General features: G+C 49.6%; 1 protein-coding gene across 13 annotated transcripts in view; it reads left to right on the forward strand.

Annotated features, from left to right (window-relative positions):
- The first annotated feature begins 13,650 nt into the window (after positions 1-13,650).
- YAP1 (Yes1 associated transcriptional regulator) overlaps positions 13,651-17,756 on the forward strand; it is a 104,687-nt gene continuing 100,581 nt past the window's right edge. For 12 of the 13 annotated variants that reach the window (XM_072821730.1, XM_072821734.1, XM_072821732.1 and 9 more), the window contains exons 1-2: positions 13,651-13,983; positions 16,722-16,972. In XM_072821730.1, coding sequence (XP_072677831.1) covers positions 13,666-13,983; positions 16,722-16,972 — 569 coding nt within the window. In that variant the 5' untranslated portion in view covers positions 13,651-13,665. Of the gene's footprint in view, positions 13,984-14,140; positions 14,242-16,721; positions 16,973-17,756 lie in introns of those variants that run through there. The other variant, XM_072821742.1, reaches the window with a different exon arrangement.

The following is a 17,756-nucleotide window of genomic DNA, read 5'->3' on the forward strand; positions in this document are numbered from 1 at the left end:
AATTAAGAACTAAAATGTCACACCTGTCATGCTGCATACCACATAGACTTTACAACCTGAGGACCCTCTCCTAATTAGTTGGTCAATCAACCTTTTTAATGTATTAGCTCTGTGCATGGCACTGTGCTGCTTCCTTTGGGAAAGCCCACACTCCGTCTAAGCCTGGTGAAGGGGATCTGTTCGAGTGTGCAGGTGGAAGAGATGGCTGTGAACTAGGCTCATCTTGGCCTGGCTTCCACAGAACAGTGGGTGGGGTGTTAGCACCCGGGGAGGAGAGCTGGACCACTGGGTGTGGGCATGGGCAGTGGGAAGCGAGGGGTGGGAGGGGGCAAGAGCCGGGCCCTGGGGTCAAAGTCCAGAGGTCAAGGTGGGGAACCCATCCTGATGGGTGGCCAGCATCCTTTCTCTGCTTTAGAGGTGGAGGAACAAAACACCTTTGAGGAAAGATGGCTCCATTGCTTTGGGATGATCATTTTAACGACCCCTCTGTGATCATGCAAATTCTTGGCATTGAGGGTAGAACAGCCCAGCAATAAAGAATTTGGGCCTGCATCCAGATTACCTGGATTCTTACTGCCACCTGCACCGGACTTGCTGTGTGACTGAACTAGTTAACAACTTCTCTGTGCGCGACTTGGCCTCATCTGTAAAATAGGGGAAATGATAGGGTTCGTCATGGGTTATTGTGAAAATTACATACATTAATACACATTATTTGGCTTGGAATAGTGCCAGTATGTGTGGGTTTGGGCTCTTTTCATTCTTCACCAAGGAAATATGAAAAAACCAGGAGCTCAACTGTGCATAATAATGTAAAAACCGGTCTTCCTCAAGCTCAGAATTGCTTTTTTTATAGGTTCTACTATTGCTAATTTGACTGGATAGAGTACAAGAGTTGGGAGCACAGGCTTGCCTGCTCTGGGCCCCAGAGAATATAGAGAACCTAACCTATGCTTGTACTCCCAAGAACTTATTTGCACACTTAGAATTATTGCTCACTGGTCTATCTGTAATCATGTGATGTCTATCAGGAAGACGACCCGTATCTCTGTGCCTCACCCCCACATCTCCCCTGTGTAGTGCAGTGCCTGACCCTCAGTATCTGTTGATTGAAGGAGAGAAGGTGGCCCTCGAAGCGTGACTGCAGGTGTGCAGAGGGGCGGGGGAGGTGGATAAGGAGGGTGGGGAGCATCCTCACATGAGGGTCAGCCACAGCCAGCCTGTGGTCCTGCTGTACACTGTTCTACTCTGGACGCAGCCATGCTATTAGGCCAGAACTGTCCCAGATGGCAGCAACTCCGGCAGCTGGTGCTAGAACTGCCCGCTGCTACCTGCGACCAGCAAAGGGATGGGGTTTCTCTGGAGTGAGAAACTGACAGTGGGGACTGGTGACAACAGAATCATTTTCTGGGACTTGAGAGCATTCTTCAGAAATTCTGAAAATTACTTAAGGGAAGAAGGTGGCAGGAGTATAATCTGGACAATTCTAAGGGGCCTCAGTCTGAAGACCAGAGAACTTGGGACACTGGGGTCCCAGGAGGGATGAATGACCAGGTGGCTCCAGGGTACATGACTGCACTGGCTGGTGGGAGCTGAGGAGTTCTGTCCAGGAGTCCTGGGCACTAATGCAGAGGAGACAGATTGATGGACCTGCTCACAGGGCTGTGACCACAAAGGTGAGAAATGTAAATCTTTTTAGTAGGTGATGCGTAGCCATCATGGAAGACTTTGCGGCAGGGCATCATCAAAGTGGTGTTCTAAGAAGATTAGCCTGGCAGTGATGAATTGGGGTGAAGAAAGTCCAAAGTCTAGAGATCGAGTAGAAGATCATTGTACTTGTCAAAGCATAGAATCGGCCCATCTGCATGACAAGCAAGGGAAACCTTTCCAGGCATCACAAAGGATACGACAATGGAATGCGCACCAGAAAAAATCAAATATGGCCCCGAAAAGTCAGCAATGGGGTGAATTATGACATGTTGAGTATTTGAGGTACAAGGACTGGGAAGTGGGAGCTGTGGTAGGAAGCTGTGGTTGGGGAGGGGAACTCCCTTGTCCTGCCCATGCTTCCTGTTCCAACCCCATGTCAACCCACTGTGGTGGTTACAGCTCTTAGAATCTATGACGGCTCTGACATGGGCTGCAGGCTTCTCCTTGGCCAGCGGACCAGCAAGGATTGTCCATGCTCCACCAGTGTTTGTGGATTGCCTGCTCTGTGCTAGGCAGCAAATCAGATGACATTTGCACATTGGAGAGTCTGCGCTCTAGCGCCCGCAGCAGTGCCAGGTGCAGTGAGATGTGAAAAGAAACACCCAATTACTCTCCAGAAACCTGAAGTTTAGTCAGAGACCTGACACATCCACAGATTTTCATGTTTTTCAGTCTGATGAACTTGAATGGTATTATTTTCATTGCTCTCACTTTTTGTATGAGGTAGAACATTATTTTGTGTATTTCCTCAACCATGTATACTGATGATTGTGGGGAACCCCACAGCTGGGAACCAGTGCCCTGCTGTCAGAGAAGATACAAACAATAGAACAAAGAATAACAGGGACACACGGGGTCTTCCAGTAAAATCTGCATTAATTGGCACAAAAGGCCACAGTGAGGCCACAGTTAGCGGTGTCCAACTGGCAGACCAGCAGCCACTGTATCTGACACCCTCAGTGTCCTGACCTGGCACAAAGTTTAAAGGTCACGGAGATAGGCAGGCCAAACTGGGTTTAATTAAGGTGGTTTGCTTTGGGTGCATTTTTTTAGAGTAAAAATATGTCACTTGGCCTTAGCCAGCACTAGGAATCTGAATTATTTTTCTTACCTTTTTTGTCACTAGAAAGGTGTGTGAGAGAAATGGTCAAGGGAAACTAGCTATGACAATATAAACTTTTATTCAACTAAATTCTTGATCCAATATGTATTCCCAAAACATATTGTACAATGAAACAGTTATTCTGCCTCAATGTACCTCACACCTATAAGGTTAAACACACCAGTGAAGCTCCAAGGGAACCAGGAGAGGCTGGTTGATAATGAAAGGGAATTGAACATTTTAAAAGAAATGACGGTCAGGTTAAATGACCTTAGAGTTATGAGTTCCAGCCCCATGAAGAGAGTATTTAAAAATAAAATCTTTAAAAAAAATAATAAATGACAGTCCTGCAACTACTAAAGGGAACTAGAGGGTATTGTGTTCAGTGAAATAAGTCAGAGAAAGATGTAACATACAATATCACTTATTGTGGAATCTAACAAACAAAAAACCAGAAGCGGGTTCATAAATGCAGAGAAGAAATTGGTGGTTTCCAGAAGGGAGTGGTGGGGGGGGGACGGGTGGAACAGGTGTCGGATGGAGGGGTACAGACCTCCAGTTAGGGAACAAGGCCCGGGATGAGCAGTACCGCCCAGGGGGCAGAGTGGTTTCTACTGTAATGGCGCTGCTGGGGGACAAATGGGACCATGGTGCTCTAGGGAGCGGCCAGAGACTAGACCAAACAGCCAATGTCTGCTGGATGCTAGGCATAGTTTGAGTCCTGGGGACACTGTGAACAAAATGCAAAACCACTGTTTCTGAAAAACATATAGTCTACTGATAAAAATATAAAATACATAAAGTAATTATAAATTACGATTTTTCTAGGAAATAAATCAAAAAGTGCTTAGTCTGAGGGGTACCTGGCTGGCTCAGTCGGTGGAGCATGGGACTCTTGATTTTGGGATCACATGTTTGAGCCCCATGTGGGCATAGAGCTCACTTAAAAAATAAATAAATTTTTTTGAAAAAAGAGTGCTTAGTCTGAGAAGACGCCTCTGAGGCGGTAACATTTGAACTGAGACGTAAGCATATGAATGTTTTCAGGAAAACAGCATGTGCACAGGGCCTGAGATGGGAGATGAGTTTCGTGTGTTCCAGGAGCTGCCAGACGTCACAATGGCGCAAAGGAGGCACGAAGGAACGGCAGGAGTTGAAGTTGGGGAAATGGCTCACACACATCTTATAAGTCAATGAAATGAGGTCAGACCATAATGGTCGTGCAACAGGGAACCACTCAAAGGCTTTATTTCATTTTTTTAAGATTTTATTTGTTTATGAAAGACAGAGAGAGAGAGAGAGAGAGAGAGAGGCAGAGACACAGGCAGAGGGAGGAGAAGCAGGCCTCATGCAGGAAGCCCAATGTGGAACTCGATCCCGGGACTCTGGGATCACACCCTGAGCCAAAGGCAGATGCTCAACCGATGAGCCACCCAGGTGTCCTTCAAAGGCTTTAAAAGATGGAAAAAGCATTGTGGCTACCTTATAGTAGGTGGAGTGAGAAGATGAAGAAACTATCCCCATCTAGTGAGACAGGAGGGCAATTTGGGCATAGATGGCTTCTGTGAAGATGCAGCACGATGGGCTGAATTGTGTCCTCCCCAGAACTCATATGTTGAAGTACCTCAAAATGTGACTGCATTAGGAGATGAGGCCTTAAAGAGGTAATTACAGGAAGATGAGGTCCTATTGGTGGACCTTTATCCAGTCTGACCGATGTCCTGATAAGAGTAGGACAGAGACCCAGACAGAACCATAGAGCTGCCATCTCCACGCTGAGGGAAACCTCAGGAGAAGCCAATGTTGCTGACACCTTGAGGTTGGACTTCTGACTTCCAGGGCTGTGGGAAAATTAATTTTGGTTATCACACTCTGTATTGCTTGGTTACGAGAAGTGTGGGTGAGTAGTCTGCAGAGGGAAGTGCATGTATTCCAGGTGGGTTTTAGGACCCGGAACCAACATTACTTAATCGATTGAGTTGAAGGCCGCAAATGCAGATTAGAGAAGTCAAGGATGATTCTCAGGTTCCAGGTTTTAGAACTTCCAGAACAAATCTCCTTAAAATGTTTATTATGAAATAAAAGGACAACAGTTGATTGAAGGTCTTGAAATCTGGAAAGAAAGATGAGAATTAAATGAAATGGTAAGGGGCTCAGTCATACAGACAACGACTCAATCTGGGGTCATGAGTTCAAGCCTCATGTTGAGTGTGGAGTTTACTTTAAAATAAATAGGGCAGCCTGGGTGGCTCAGTGGTTTAGCGCTGCCTTCGGCCCAGGTTATGATACTGGAGTCCCGGGATCGAGTTCCACGTCGGGCTTCCTGCATGGGGCCTGCGCCTGTCTCTGTGCCTCTTGTGAATAAATAAAATCTTTAAAAAATAAATAAAATAAATAAATAAATAAATAAATAAATAAATAAATAAAGGTATTATGAAAGAAAAAGAAAGAAAGAAAAAAGAAAGAAAAAGAAAGAAAGAAAGAGAAAGAAAGAAAGAAAGAAAGAAAGAAAGAGAAAGAAAGAAAGAAGAAAGAAAGAAAAGAAAAGAAAAGAAAAAAGAAAGGAATGGGATAAGTGGGGGCACCTGGCTGGCTCAGTCTGTAGGCGTGCAACTCTTGATCTCATGTGAGTTCAAGCACATGCTGGGCAAAGAGCTTACTTAAAAAAGAAAGAAAGAAAAAGGGTAATATACGTGCAAGTGAAAACAACATAAATCTAAGTCGTTGATATTATCATGGTTATTGTTAGCATGCGATACGCTAGAGTTTCGAGTGGGAGAGCACAAGGGAAAGGGTGTAGATTCCAAACGATGGATGGGAGCAAGAAAGGCAGGCTGGGGCCTGGGAGAACAGCCTGGAACTAGCTGCGGGAATTGAGGTGTATGCTGAGTGGCGTCTGACGTCTCCGGGAAGTCAAAGGACTGGAGATATTTCTGCAAAGTTACACACGCATATGCAATCAACAGCCAAAGCCAGAAAGATGTAACTAAACACCTGCCATGTTCTAGACGGGCAGCAGCCTCACCTGAAGTAATTGTCTTTAAAACCTTGGGGTCAAGATCCATGCCTAGCACTATGCTTTGTACAGGAACCTAATAAATGTCGTAGGTAGGATAAATCATCTATTGTATTTTTTAAAAAAGATAGTAGTATGGTGGGATATGTCTGGACCAGGAAATGGAAAGTCTAGCTCTGTCCCTGAAGAGCTATATGCTTTGGCCCAGTGCTGCCCAACAGAACTTTCTGCAATACGGGGAATGTTCCAGATGTGTGCCATGTCGGCCCAAAGCTACTTGCCACATGTGCACCTATGAATGCTGGAAGCATGGCTAGTGTGCTTGAGGAACTGTGTGTTCCAGGGAATAAGTGGTAAGTGGTTGGGGCCTCCATATGGGACGGTGCAGGTCTCTCATGACATCAGATTCTTGTGTAGAAGAGGAGACCTGGTTGGGCTAAGCCATCTCTGGCTTTTAGTTCAAAATGCTGCTACTCCAGTTCAACACAACAAATTCGTGCACACATTTTAAGAGTTCAGACTTTGACTTCCAAAAACAAAATATTTTTAAAGAATGTTAAGGGCAGCCCCGGTGGCGCAGCGGTTTAGCGTTGCCTGCAGCCCAGGGTGTGATCCTGAAGACCCGGATCGAGTCCCACATCAGGCTCCTTGCATGGAGCCTGCTTCTCCCTCTGCCTGTGTCTCTGCCTCTCTGTGTGTGTGTCTCTCATGAATAAATAAATAAAATCTTTAAAAAAAATAATGTTAAATTTTACACTTTTAGGGATGCCTGGGTGGCTCAGTGGTGGAGTGTCTGCCTTCAGCTCAGGTTGTGATCCCAGGGTCCTGGGATCTAGTCTCACATTGGGCTCCCTGTGTGGAGCCTGCTTCTTTCTCTGCCTATGTCTCTGCCTCTCTCTGTGTGTCTCTCATGAATAAATAAATAAAATCTTAAAAAAACAAATGTTTACACTTTTACACCTAAAGTACATAAATATGTAAATATGTAAGTGATACAAAATAAGTATGTAAATAATGATCTTCAAATATGTTGATGATGTATAGATGATGTTTTGGACAGTGTAGCACATTTACCATATTGTGACATTACCTGGAGAGGACACAGGAGCCTGTCTGATGGTGAACAAGTTGATGAGAGAGACAAGACACCGAGTAAAGGTTGAGGAACTGGGACTGTTTTAAAAAAAGACAGAGGGAAGACTCACAAATTGTATTCAAGTGTACAAACAGCTATTAGAGATGGTGTCCAGATGTTCTCCATTTACCAAAATACTAGAAACTCCATGTTGATGGTGACTTAGATATGGAGGCACTTTCAGAGAGTTTGCATATCAAATTCTCAAAAGAAATTTAGTTTTTAATAGTTTTTAAAACATTTCTTGTGCTACCTATCATGCTGAAAATATGCATAGTCGAAACAATAGTCATGGAATGTTAAAACTATAAGCAAATTGGAATCATCACTTAATGGATCTTTTAAGATAGGACTAAAAAAATAAGATAGGATTAATTATCAGCTTTCAGGTAAGATTCAAGACATCACTTTTTTGAGATCCTTTACAACATGATTTTTTCCAATTATCAAATGCATATTATATGCTAGATATTGATATTTATAGAAAAAATAATAAGATGAAGGGGATACTTATCTCTAAAATGATGAAGACATTTACTTGCATATTTGCAAAGCATACTTGTTACTTATAGAATAAAAACAGAATGTAGAGTATAATATAGTGGTCCTCGAACATTAATATGAATGAGAACCTTGTTAGGTCTCATTAGAGGGCTTGTTAAAACCGATTGCTGGGCCCCCCTCCAGAGTCTCAGTAGGTCTGGTTTATGGCTTGAGGATTTACATGTCTTAACAAACTTTCAGTGATGCTGATGCTGCTGGTTTGGGGACCACACCTTGAGAACCATCGATAGGGAGTATAATATACTTAGTATTGTTAGAAGTCATCTTTCCATTTTTAGCATAACTTAGTAAAGCGTAGTAAATGATGAGCTCCGGTAGCTCCTCCACTCAAGCTGGGATGTGGACAATGCAGGCTCTGGAAAGGCTCTCCAGGGTGTCTGGGACATATCCCTCCGGGGTCTGCCCTGAGCTTGGAGGGCTTTGGACTCCAAAATTCTTCATGCCCAACTCTCAGGACTAACTTTAATTTCTCCCATGTGGATAAATTCAGCTAGGTTGTAGAATAAAAGAAATCTGATTTAAATGACTTTTCTTACATAGGCTCCACATGCCTGGTGTGGGACTCGAACTCAGGACCCTGACATAAGAAGTCACCTGCTCCATGCCTGAGCCTGCCAGGTGCCCCTAATCCTGGGATTCTTAATCCTCTTGATGCCATAATAAAAACTCATTCATACTTGTTATTTTGTGTACTCCTCATTAGCATCCTGTGAAATAGGCATTAATATGCCAATTCCTGCCCGGCCTGGCATGTCACTGGCTCTGCAAGATGGGCACAACCGTGTCCTTGGATCTGCATCTGCTCCATGCCAGGTATAGTGGCAGCACCGGCAGAACCGGCAGTGAGACCCAGCGATAGAAGAGAAGCCCAAGCTCTGAGCACACAGGGTTGTTTTTCCTTAACAACTCCTCCTTTGGAATGAGAGAATCTGTGTCTTCACATTTTCAATCTGACTTCCCAGTGATCAACCCAGCTTTGTCCTTAACATTGTTTTTTAGATTTTATTTACCTGAGACAGCACACACAAATGGGGTGGGGGGAAGCAAAGGGGCAAGCTGATGCCCCACTGAGTGCAGACCCTGACGTGGGGTTGGATCCCAGGACCCCAAGGTCATGACCTGAGCTGAAGGCAGGTGCCTCACTGAGCAGCTCAGGTTAACGTTCAACATTGAGACCGTATCGCCCTTAACCACCGATTGGCCAACTTTTCTGTAATGACAGGGTTCCCACAGCCCTTTATCAGTCTGCGAGCACACATTTGTCAAGAACCCTTCTGAACTGCCTGAAATTAAACACAATATTTCCGGTGGAGAGTGGGAGCTCTGGAATCAGAAATGTAGATTCAGTCGCAGATCCCCTGACGAGCAGTACAACTTTGGGCAAGTTATTTAACTTCTCTCTGCATGTTTCTTCATCTACGAGAGGTTTTTTATTTAATTTTTAATTGAAAGGGGTATTATAAGGATTAAATGAGAAACCCCACATAAAGCACTGAGCACAGTGACTGGCATATTGTTAACTGTTACTTTGATTTCACCAAGAACATCTGAAAATCCAGGCCGTTCATTAGCATTCACTGCATGTTGTGAAGGCAGAGGATGGAGAGACATCTATACGGCCGGTGGACAGTGTTCAGAAAAGAGATCACGATGGCACGTTAGTTGCTTGAGACTTGAAGCCACAGCTCTACTCTGGGGCTCGGGGATCCCTCCGTGTGTCTATCAGCTCCCTCTTTCCTGTGTTTGCTGAGCACCTATGGTTAAGCGTTGCTGGCTGGAGGTGCAGAGGTAGGAGATGCTGGTGCAGAGGCCCCCAGAGAGGCTGGGCACATAGACACATGAGGACCAGCCATGGTCAGTGCCGTGATGGAGGCAGCATGCAGACTGTGGGAGTACCCAGAGAAGCCAGCCTCTCTGCCTGGAAGGTAGAGGCCAGCAAGAAGCAGAGAGCCAAGGGAGAGCAGGGAAAAGCAGGAAGAAGGGGATCCAGGCAGCAGGAGGAATGTCCTGGGTGGCCAAAGGGCAAGAAGGGAACCACAAGTGGTCCAGGGTGCTGGCAGGTGGAGTGGGGTGGGTGAGTGGTGAGACAGGGCCAGGGATGGAAGCAATGACTGCAGGCCTCAGGCCCATGTGCCCCACTAGTGGTCTGTGTGACCCATGAGGGCACTGCACAGTGACCACATGGACATGCTGCTGAGCTCACTGCAACGTCAGAGTGGACAACACAAGTGGAACATTATCCTGAAGCTCGGCAAATGGCGAGGGGAAGTGAGGTGGAAGCGCAGCCAGGCCACGGGAGGACCACAATGCCACTTGCCAGGTGCTGGATTCAAGGACATGGCTGTGGACAGATGGGATAAGTGCATGGCCGGAGTGAAGGAGGTGGGGGTGTCAAAGGGCAAAGGATCGAAAGGGGAAGAAGTAAAGAACTGGCCTGTGGGCTGCTCTTCCAAACCACGAGCCTGGGGAGGGACGTGCTTATGAGGTGGCCACCTGTCTCTGTGGGTTCCGAGCAAGATGTTCAGGCCTTTTGTGCACGGTGGCATTCCTATGTCAGAAGATGTGACCTTCTGGAGTAGGGGACAGTGAATCCACATGAGGACAGTGTTAGCACCTGCAACAGCTGGCTGGCTCACAGGAACGAGAAGCCTACTGTGTGGCTTAGTGGGTAGAACGTGGGGCTCTTGGTCCTGGGGTCGTGAGTCTGAGCCCCGCGTTAGGTGTAGAGGTTACTTAAACATAAAATCTTTAAACAAAAAAGAGAGACGCTGACTGCGGATACAAGGAAACATGATCAGAGACCATAAATATGGAGTGGCACCGATCCTCCCACGGGCAAGATTCCCTGTCCTCCCTAGGAACATGGGTGTAGCCTAGTTCCAGGGGCAGGGAAAGGGTTGGACACTTCCTCTTTCTAAGCCGTTAGTCTATCTAGGCATGGTGAATACCAAGAGAGAGTGACAAAAACAGGGTACGTTTCCAATGTTTACATTTAGCAAATACTTTTAACGCAGTGATTACAGTCCAATATAACTGTACCCACAGGTATACCAGATGATTACGGAGCTTACCTTAAATATTGATTCCTACTGCACTAACGCAGATAGTGTCGCTGGGTAATAGGACAAAGTTTAGAGCTGTACAAAGAATGCCTCCTTGCAATCGTGAAGGTACACCTCTGGGATGATGGTATAACCTCACTTGCACAAAACGTCAAATCTTCGATTGAAACTTTTAATGAATGTGGGGCCTGGTCCCCTGTAAGCCTTAGGTATTGGAATGGAAAAGACAGACAACCCAATTCATCCAGTTTTACAGATGCAGTTGGAGGAAATACACAAGGCATGGTATTGAAGGCAGAGAGGATGATGACAGGTTGAAGCAGTGAGTTATGATATTTTTTTTAAAGATTTTATTTATCTAAGAGAGAGCATAAGTGCACATGAGCAGGGAGAGAGAGAGAGAGAGAGAGAGAGAGAGAGAGAATCCCATGCAGACTCCCCGCTGAGCGTGGAGCAGGTGGGGCTGGACATTGCAACCCTGAGATCAGGACCTAAGCTGAAACCAAGAGTCAGTTGCTCAACCGAGTGCACCACCTGGGCACCCGGAGTCATGAATTCTAAGCCGAACTAGAAAGAAGTAGAAACAAAGGGAGTGATTGGCTGGTGGAAAAGTGAGAGATGAATGCCTGGTGAGGTGTGAGTAAGGAAACCAGGGAGCCAAATGGCCACTAGGAGAGTAGCCCAGCAGAGACTGGATGTGATGAGGATGGACACAGGTAGCTGGTGGCTCAGGTGAGAGGAGGCCCCACCATAGCGGAGTGCATGTCGTTGTGACAGTGGCGCTGAGAACACCGTCCAGAGAGAGACTGAAATAAGGGTGTTTGTAAGGAGATTTGTGTCTCAAGGGGTCTTAAAGCGGCCACTGCTCCAGAAGCAGGGATGGGGAGAGAGGCGACAAAGTGTTGAGTACATGTTCTATCCTTTACTAACCTGTGGCCGAAATTGTATAGGTAAGAAACAGTAAATTACAAAATCTTGGGTGCTGCTACAGACATACTTGTAGGACATGGAATCATCCAGTCTTCCAGTCCACTCAGAAAACTAATTTTATTCTGCATTGAATAACAGGTGTAACAATACTGAACAAAGCAAGGTCTGCTGTACCCTCAGCCCTGGAATGACAGCATTCCTCGTTCCTCGCAGTAAGATTCCACTCAAGTCCTGGGCTTTCCAGCACTTTGGTTCTTAAAAAGGTTTTTTTTTTTTTTTTTTTTTTTTCCCCAGTTGACATTTTTAATGCACACTTTTGGCCTGGCGGCTTTGTGTGGATGGACAATTGGACAAGAGAGGAAGGGACTGCCAGGAGGGTCCCCCAGGGGGTTTCTGCAAAGGAGAGGCTGTGTCACAACATGTGGCGGTCACAGACATGTATGCAGAACTCACTGTGAGCCCACAGCTGGGCTGAGTGCCCACGGCTCACAGAAGGCCTCAACACATAAAGCAGGTGTTATTACCCCAACCTCAACACGAAAGAAATTAAAGAACAGCAAACCGGTAACATGCCCAACGTCTCACAACCAGTAAATGGTGGAGCTGGGACCTGAACTCACATTTCTGTAGTTCCAGACAAGTTTGTGGCTACATGGCCGGGACATTTGGGGCACGGGCTGCAGAGAAGCCCAGGTGGCAGTCAGGGCCTCAGGGACCCACAGAGCCTTCTGGAGGACAGTGGGGTGCGGGGCAGCGGGTTCCAGTCCTGCCTTAGCACTGGAGAGCCGGCAGCCTGTCCTGCAGGCCCTGCCCTGCCCTGCACTGCACATCGGCCCAGACCCCTGCTCCGAACCCTCCTGGGCCAGTCCTGGCTGGAGGAACAGATTATCGTCTTGCTCAGACTTCTTCTTGCTCAACCCTTATACATCTGCTTTCCTTGCATTGCAGGCAAATTCTTTAAAAAGCTGGATTTCTGGAGCATGGGCTAAGCTGCAGGCTTCACAGTCTGAGCAACTTTGCACAACAGGGAGGTTGACTGAACTTGCGGCACCGTATAGACGGACCAGCCACATGGCTCCGGAACCACACATCAAGAAAGCTACTTTTTAGAAAATATCGGAATGCACGCATTTAAGAGCAAATTTCCAGGAGCACCTGTGGTGGGGGGTCCTGAGGTGGAACCATGCGTGGGGCTCCCTGCTTCTCCCTCTGACCCTTTGCCCCAAGCTCGCTCGCGCTCGCACTCTCTTTCAAATAAAACCTTAAAAAATAAAAACCTTATTGCGTAGCTCCCGCGTGATTTGGGCCCCTAAGCACGGGTCGGGGAGCAGAGCCACGCGGGGGGGGGGGGGAGGGGGGAGGGGAGGCAGGAGGCAGGGTCTCCGCGTTCAGCAGGGATTCCTTCCAGCAGCGGAGGAGCTCGGACTGTGACGAACTCCAGGGCAAAACCAAACCAAACCAAACCAAACCAAACCAAAGTTAAAGAGTTTTGCAAGCCGCCAGTTTTCCTCGTAGGGTGTCCCGGGGCGGCGAGGGCAGAGCTCGAGGTCCCCTTCCCCTCCCCCGCCGGGACGCAGGGGGTACAGCGCGGTCCCCGGCCCCCCCACACCGCACCTGGACCCCCCCACGGTGGCTGCGCGCGCCGGCGGCCGGGTCACGTGCGGCGGGGGGCGGGGCGGGGCGGGGCGGGGCGGGCGTGGAGAGCGCAGGAATGCGGCGGCCCGCGGGGGAGCGCAGCCGGGGCGGGCGGGCGCGCGGAGGCAGGAAGGGCCGCGAGGGGGCGGGGCCGGCGCGCGGCTCGGGCGGGCGCTTCTCTCAACTTTAGTTTTGGCGTCGGCGGCGAGTTTGCGTCTCAGTCGGGCGCCGCCGCCGCCGCCGCCGCCGCCGCCGGAGAGAAAGGGAGGAAGGAAGGAAGTCCCCGAGGAAGCCGGGCAGCGGGGGAGGGAGCGGCCGCCCCGCCGCCCCGCGACCGTCGGGGAGCGCAGGGGCCGCGGAGCCGCCGGGGGCCGCGGGGCGGGCGGGCGGGCGGGGGCGGCTCTCGCACCCTCACTCACTCGCAGGCTCCCTCGCGCTCGCTCGCACCCCCCAGGCGGCCGAGCCCCCGAGCCCCGCAGCCCCGCAGCCCCGCGCCCCGCAGCCCGGCGCCATGGACCCCGGGCCCCCGCCGCCCGCCGCCCCGCCTCAGGCCCAGGGCCCGCCGTCCGCGCCGCCTCCCCCGGGCCAGGCCCCGCCGTCCGCTCCCGGGCCCCCCGCGCCTCCGGGGTCGCAGGCGGCGCCGCAGGCCCCCCCCGCCGGCCACCAGATCGTGCACGTCCGGGGGGACTCGGAGACTGACCTGGAGGCGCTCTTCAACGCCGTCATGAACCCCAAGACGGCCAACGTGCCGCAGACGGTGCCCATGCGGCTGCGGAAGCTGCCCGACTCCTTCTTCAAGCCGCCGGAGCCCAAGGCACACTCCCGCCAGGTACCGCCGTCGGGGGGCCGGGGCCGGGGCCGGGGCCGGGGCCGGGGAGGCCGCGGCGGGGGAGGGGGCCGCGGCCGGCGGGGCGGGGGCGGGGGCGGGGGCGGGGGAGGGCGAGCGGGGGGAGGGCGGCGCCGCCCCGAGTCCCGGGCCCAGATTGTTTTCCCTCAGAGTTGGCGGCGCGGCCGCGGCCTGGGGGGCGCACTGGCCCAGCTTCTTTCTTCTTTCTTTCTTCCTGGGGCCCCGGGACGACGGCGGGAGGTGGGGGTGGGGGTGGGGGTGGGGGTGGGGGAGGGGAGCGCGGGCGGGGGCGGGGGCGGCCGCCGTGGGCTCGCACAATGTGCGCGCGTCCGCGCCCCGCACCTCGGCCCGGCGCCGCCGCGGGGAGGGGAGGGGCGGGGAGGGGCGGGGTGGGGGTGGGGCGGCCGGCGGCCGCGTGGGGCCGAGGCGGCCGCGGGGTGTCTGGGCGTCTCGGGGGTCGGGGTCGTTCCCTGCGGTACCGCGCGGACGAGGGCGGGGGGGCCGCCGCGCCGTCTCCGCTCCGGTCCCCGCCCGGCTCCCCGGGGCTCGCAGCCGCCTCCCGCGGGCGGCGTCCCGGCTTTCCTGGAAGGCGCTGCGGGGTCCGCGTCGGGGTCCGCGTCGGGCGGCCGGGCCCGGGGGAGGGGGGCCTGGGGGCCCCTGCAGGGGTGCCGCGGGGAGGGCGTCCGGCGCGGGCAGCGGGCCCTGGTGGGCTGGGAGCTCGGGCCGGAGCAGAGCAGTGGCCGGGGGTGGCCCCGAGGACCGCGCGTTCCCGCCCCGGGGTCGCCGTCCGCGGCCGTCGCTGTGCTCCGAGCCCGCCGCCCGCTGCCTGCCGTCTTTGGAAGGAACTTGCTTTGCGCTGAACCCGAGCGCAGGAACTTTGCCCGAAAGTTCATCGGTTTTCCAGACACAGCGGTGCGGTCAGTCCAGTCAGGCCGCAACTCCAGCGGGAGCGGCGATCGCCCCCTTACCGTTCCCTCCTGTCGTGTGCCCCCTGCTGCGGGGACCAGGGTGGGGGGAGTCCCCGGGCCTGCAGGGGGAGGAGGGGTGCGTGGGGGGGGGGCAGGGGACACCTGAGGGAGGGGGCAGGGGGAGTCCCGCAGTCTATGTGGGAGAACCTGCCGAAGGAGGGGGGGGGGCACCTCCTGAGGGGGGCCATGAGGGCAGGGGAGCCCTGGGCCTCCCGCAGTCGGTTGGGGTCAGTGACCCTCGATGCACCTGACACGGAGCAGCTAGGCCGCTCGTCACTTGCTGTGCTTGGAAACCACAGCACACGTAGGAGTGTGTGTATCTCATTTTGTGGCATCTATAAGCCAAGAAACAACCGCCTCTGTAAAGTCACAAAAAAAAAATTCTTCTAGTAACTAGCCTTGAGAAGTTGCGTCCAGTAGTTTATGGATTTACGCTCTATTCATAGTCTGTGGCTTCGTTTCTGATAAGTTTCTTGACTCAGGGTTGTGCATTTGTAAGTTTGACTTTATTCCTGCTGATTTCCTAATTCAAATTTATTCTGATTGGAAACTCAGCAGTGTGGCTGACTTTCAGGCACACATGCTTCCGCTGATGGCATCAGCCATTCTCTCCTTCCCCATATCAACCTAGGAAATTCTTATTTTAGCAATCAGACCCTAATTCCAATGAGAAACTTAAATAGCTGCTGGATTATGGCTAGGACGGATGTGGGGCATATAGGCTCTTGTCTACAAACTATTAGATATGAGTTTGTTTATCTTACAGATAACAAAACAGATTGCTTTGTTAGCCACTCTGGACTGGCACTGAGACCTTTGGGGTCTGGATGCAGACTTTTTTCTTTCATTACAGTTGTAAATGTGTGTGAATATTCTTGTTGGAATATTCTTGTTGAACTGTGCAGATTTTTTATCATCTGTGGAGGAATGCATACTTGGGTTTTCATTAGGTGTCTTTTAAGAACATTTGATTTGAATCTGTCACACATTAAGAGTTGTGTACTCTGTGATGGCTTTATTGATGGCATTTGTCCATGGTGAGAAAAAATGGCAGTTATCATGTGTTTGGGGCTTGGTGGGGAAAGAGACGTTATGTACTAAAGACCTCGTTGAAAAAAGAGAACGCACAGTTACTTTATTCCTTGGGTATCACTGTTCCTGGAGTTGTGTGATACCCAGGACATTTTAGAACTCAGAAGAACATCCACATTGCCTTGGTCTTTCAGAAATCAGGTTTAGGGATGCGTGGTTGGCTCAATGGTTGAGTGTCTGCCTTTGGCTCAGGGTGTGATCCTGGAGACCCGGGATCAAGTCCCACATCGGGCTCCCTGCATGAAACCTGCTTCTCCCTCTGCCTGTGTCTCTGCCTCTCTCTGTGTCTCTCATGAATAAATAAATAAAAGAAATTTAAAAAAAATTAGGTTTTAAAATCCAGTGTACTGTAAGAATGTTCCATGTTCCATTCATTTTCTATTGTTTCCCTCTAAAATATATGGAAAGTGCACCTAATGTGTACCAGATAGAAAGTAACTTAGATGGACTGCTGATCTATAAAGTTACAAATGTTTGTGAAACTTAAAAACACATAAACCATTTAAAAACACACATCTATAAACCTGTATTCCTCTGTCAGATTTTAAATTTTGCCTTTGGTACTTAGATACTTGGTTTCAATGAAACCCTGTCAAAGAAATTTAAAGGGACCCTCTTGAAAAATAACTTAAGAAATTTTTGTTTGAATATCCCTAATAGGCCAGCACTGATGCAGGCACTGCGGGAGCCCTGACCCCACAGCATGTTCGAGCTCATTCCTCTCCAGCTTCCCTGCAGCTGGGAGCCGTGTCCCCGGGGACCCTGACACCCACTGGAGTCAGCTCCGGCCCCGCAGCTGCACCCAGTGCTCAGCACCTCCGCCAGTCCTCCTTTGAGATACCTGACGATGTACCTCTGCCTGCCGGCTGGGAGATGGCCAAGACCTCCTCTGGTCAGAGATACTTCTTGAAGTAAGTGACGGTCACAGTGAGAGGTCGTTTTCTAAAGAAAACAAATTTTGGAAAGCACAGTAAGGTGGTATCAGGATATAAAATGTCATTTGCTTTTTATGTTTCATGTTTATGTCAAGATTATGTTACATATATACACATAATATATGCGTATGTACGCAAGCAGAACTTTTTTTTGGTTGTTTTTTTGTTTTTTGTTTTTTGTGTTTTTTTTTCAGTTTAATATGACCTAATTATCTTTTTCAGCCTGGGTAATATTTTGAAAGCTTGATTGATTCTTGGTTCAGAGTCCTTTAATAATCTTTTGTGGCAATTTGGATATTCTCATTTTGACTTTGTTCCGAGTCTATTAATTAGCTTAGTTTACAGCTGAAAAGAATACTATGAAAATTTTCAACTTGTGGGAATTAAAGGCAGGCATAGTCTTAGGAAACAGGTATGGTGCAACTTACATCTTTTTAAATGAATGTTTTATTTGTAGAGAAGAATGACAAAATAAGTAGGCCTTCTTTTGGGAGTCAGATTTTACAGTATCTGGGATTGTCAGATGACAAACCTGTTAGCTACAGCTTGGCATGATTGGTTATTTTCCTTCCCAAAATATAAAGAGAAGTACAAGTTTTCACGTTTATACTATTGCTCTGTAGCAGACTTTGTTCAAGGTTCCAGGTCCTCAAAACAGAATTGTCCTCTGGGAAAACAGAAACAAGGCCATTGTGTTATTTATTTTTATGAGCCTTTTTTGTCTTTAACAAAATGGTAAATTTTCATAAAGGTCAAAATA

Source organism: Canis lupus, chromosome 3 (assembly GCF_048164855.1).
Source record: "Canis lupus baileyi chromosome 3, mCanLup2.hap1, whole genome shotgun sequence".
NCBI lineage: Eukaryota > Metazoa > Chordata > Mammalia > Carnivora > Canidae > Canis > Canis lupus.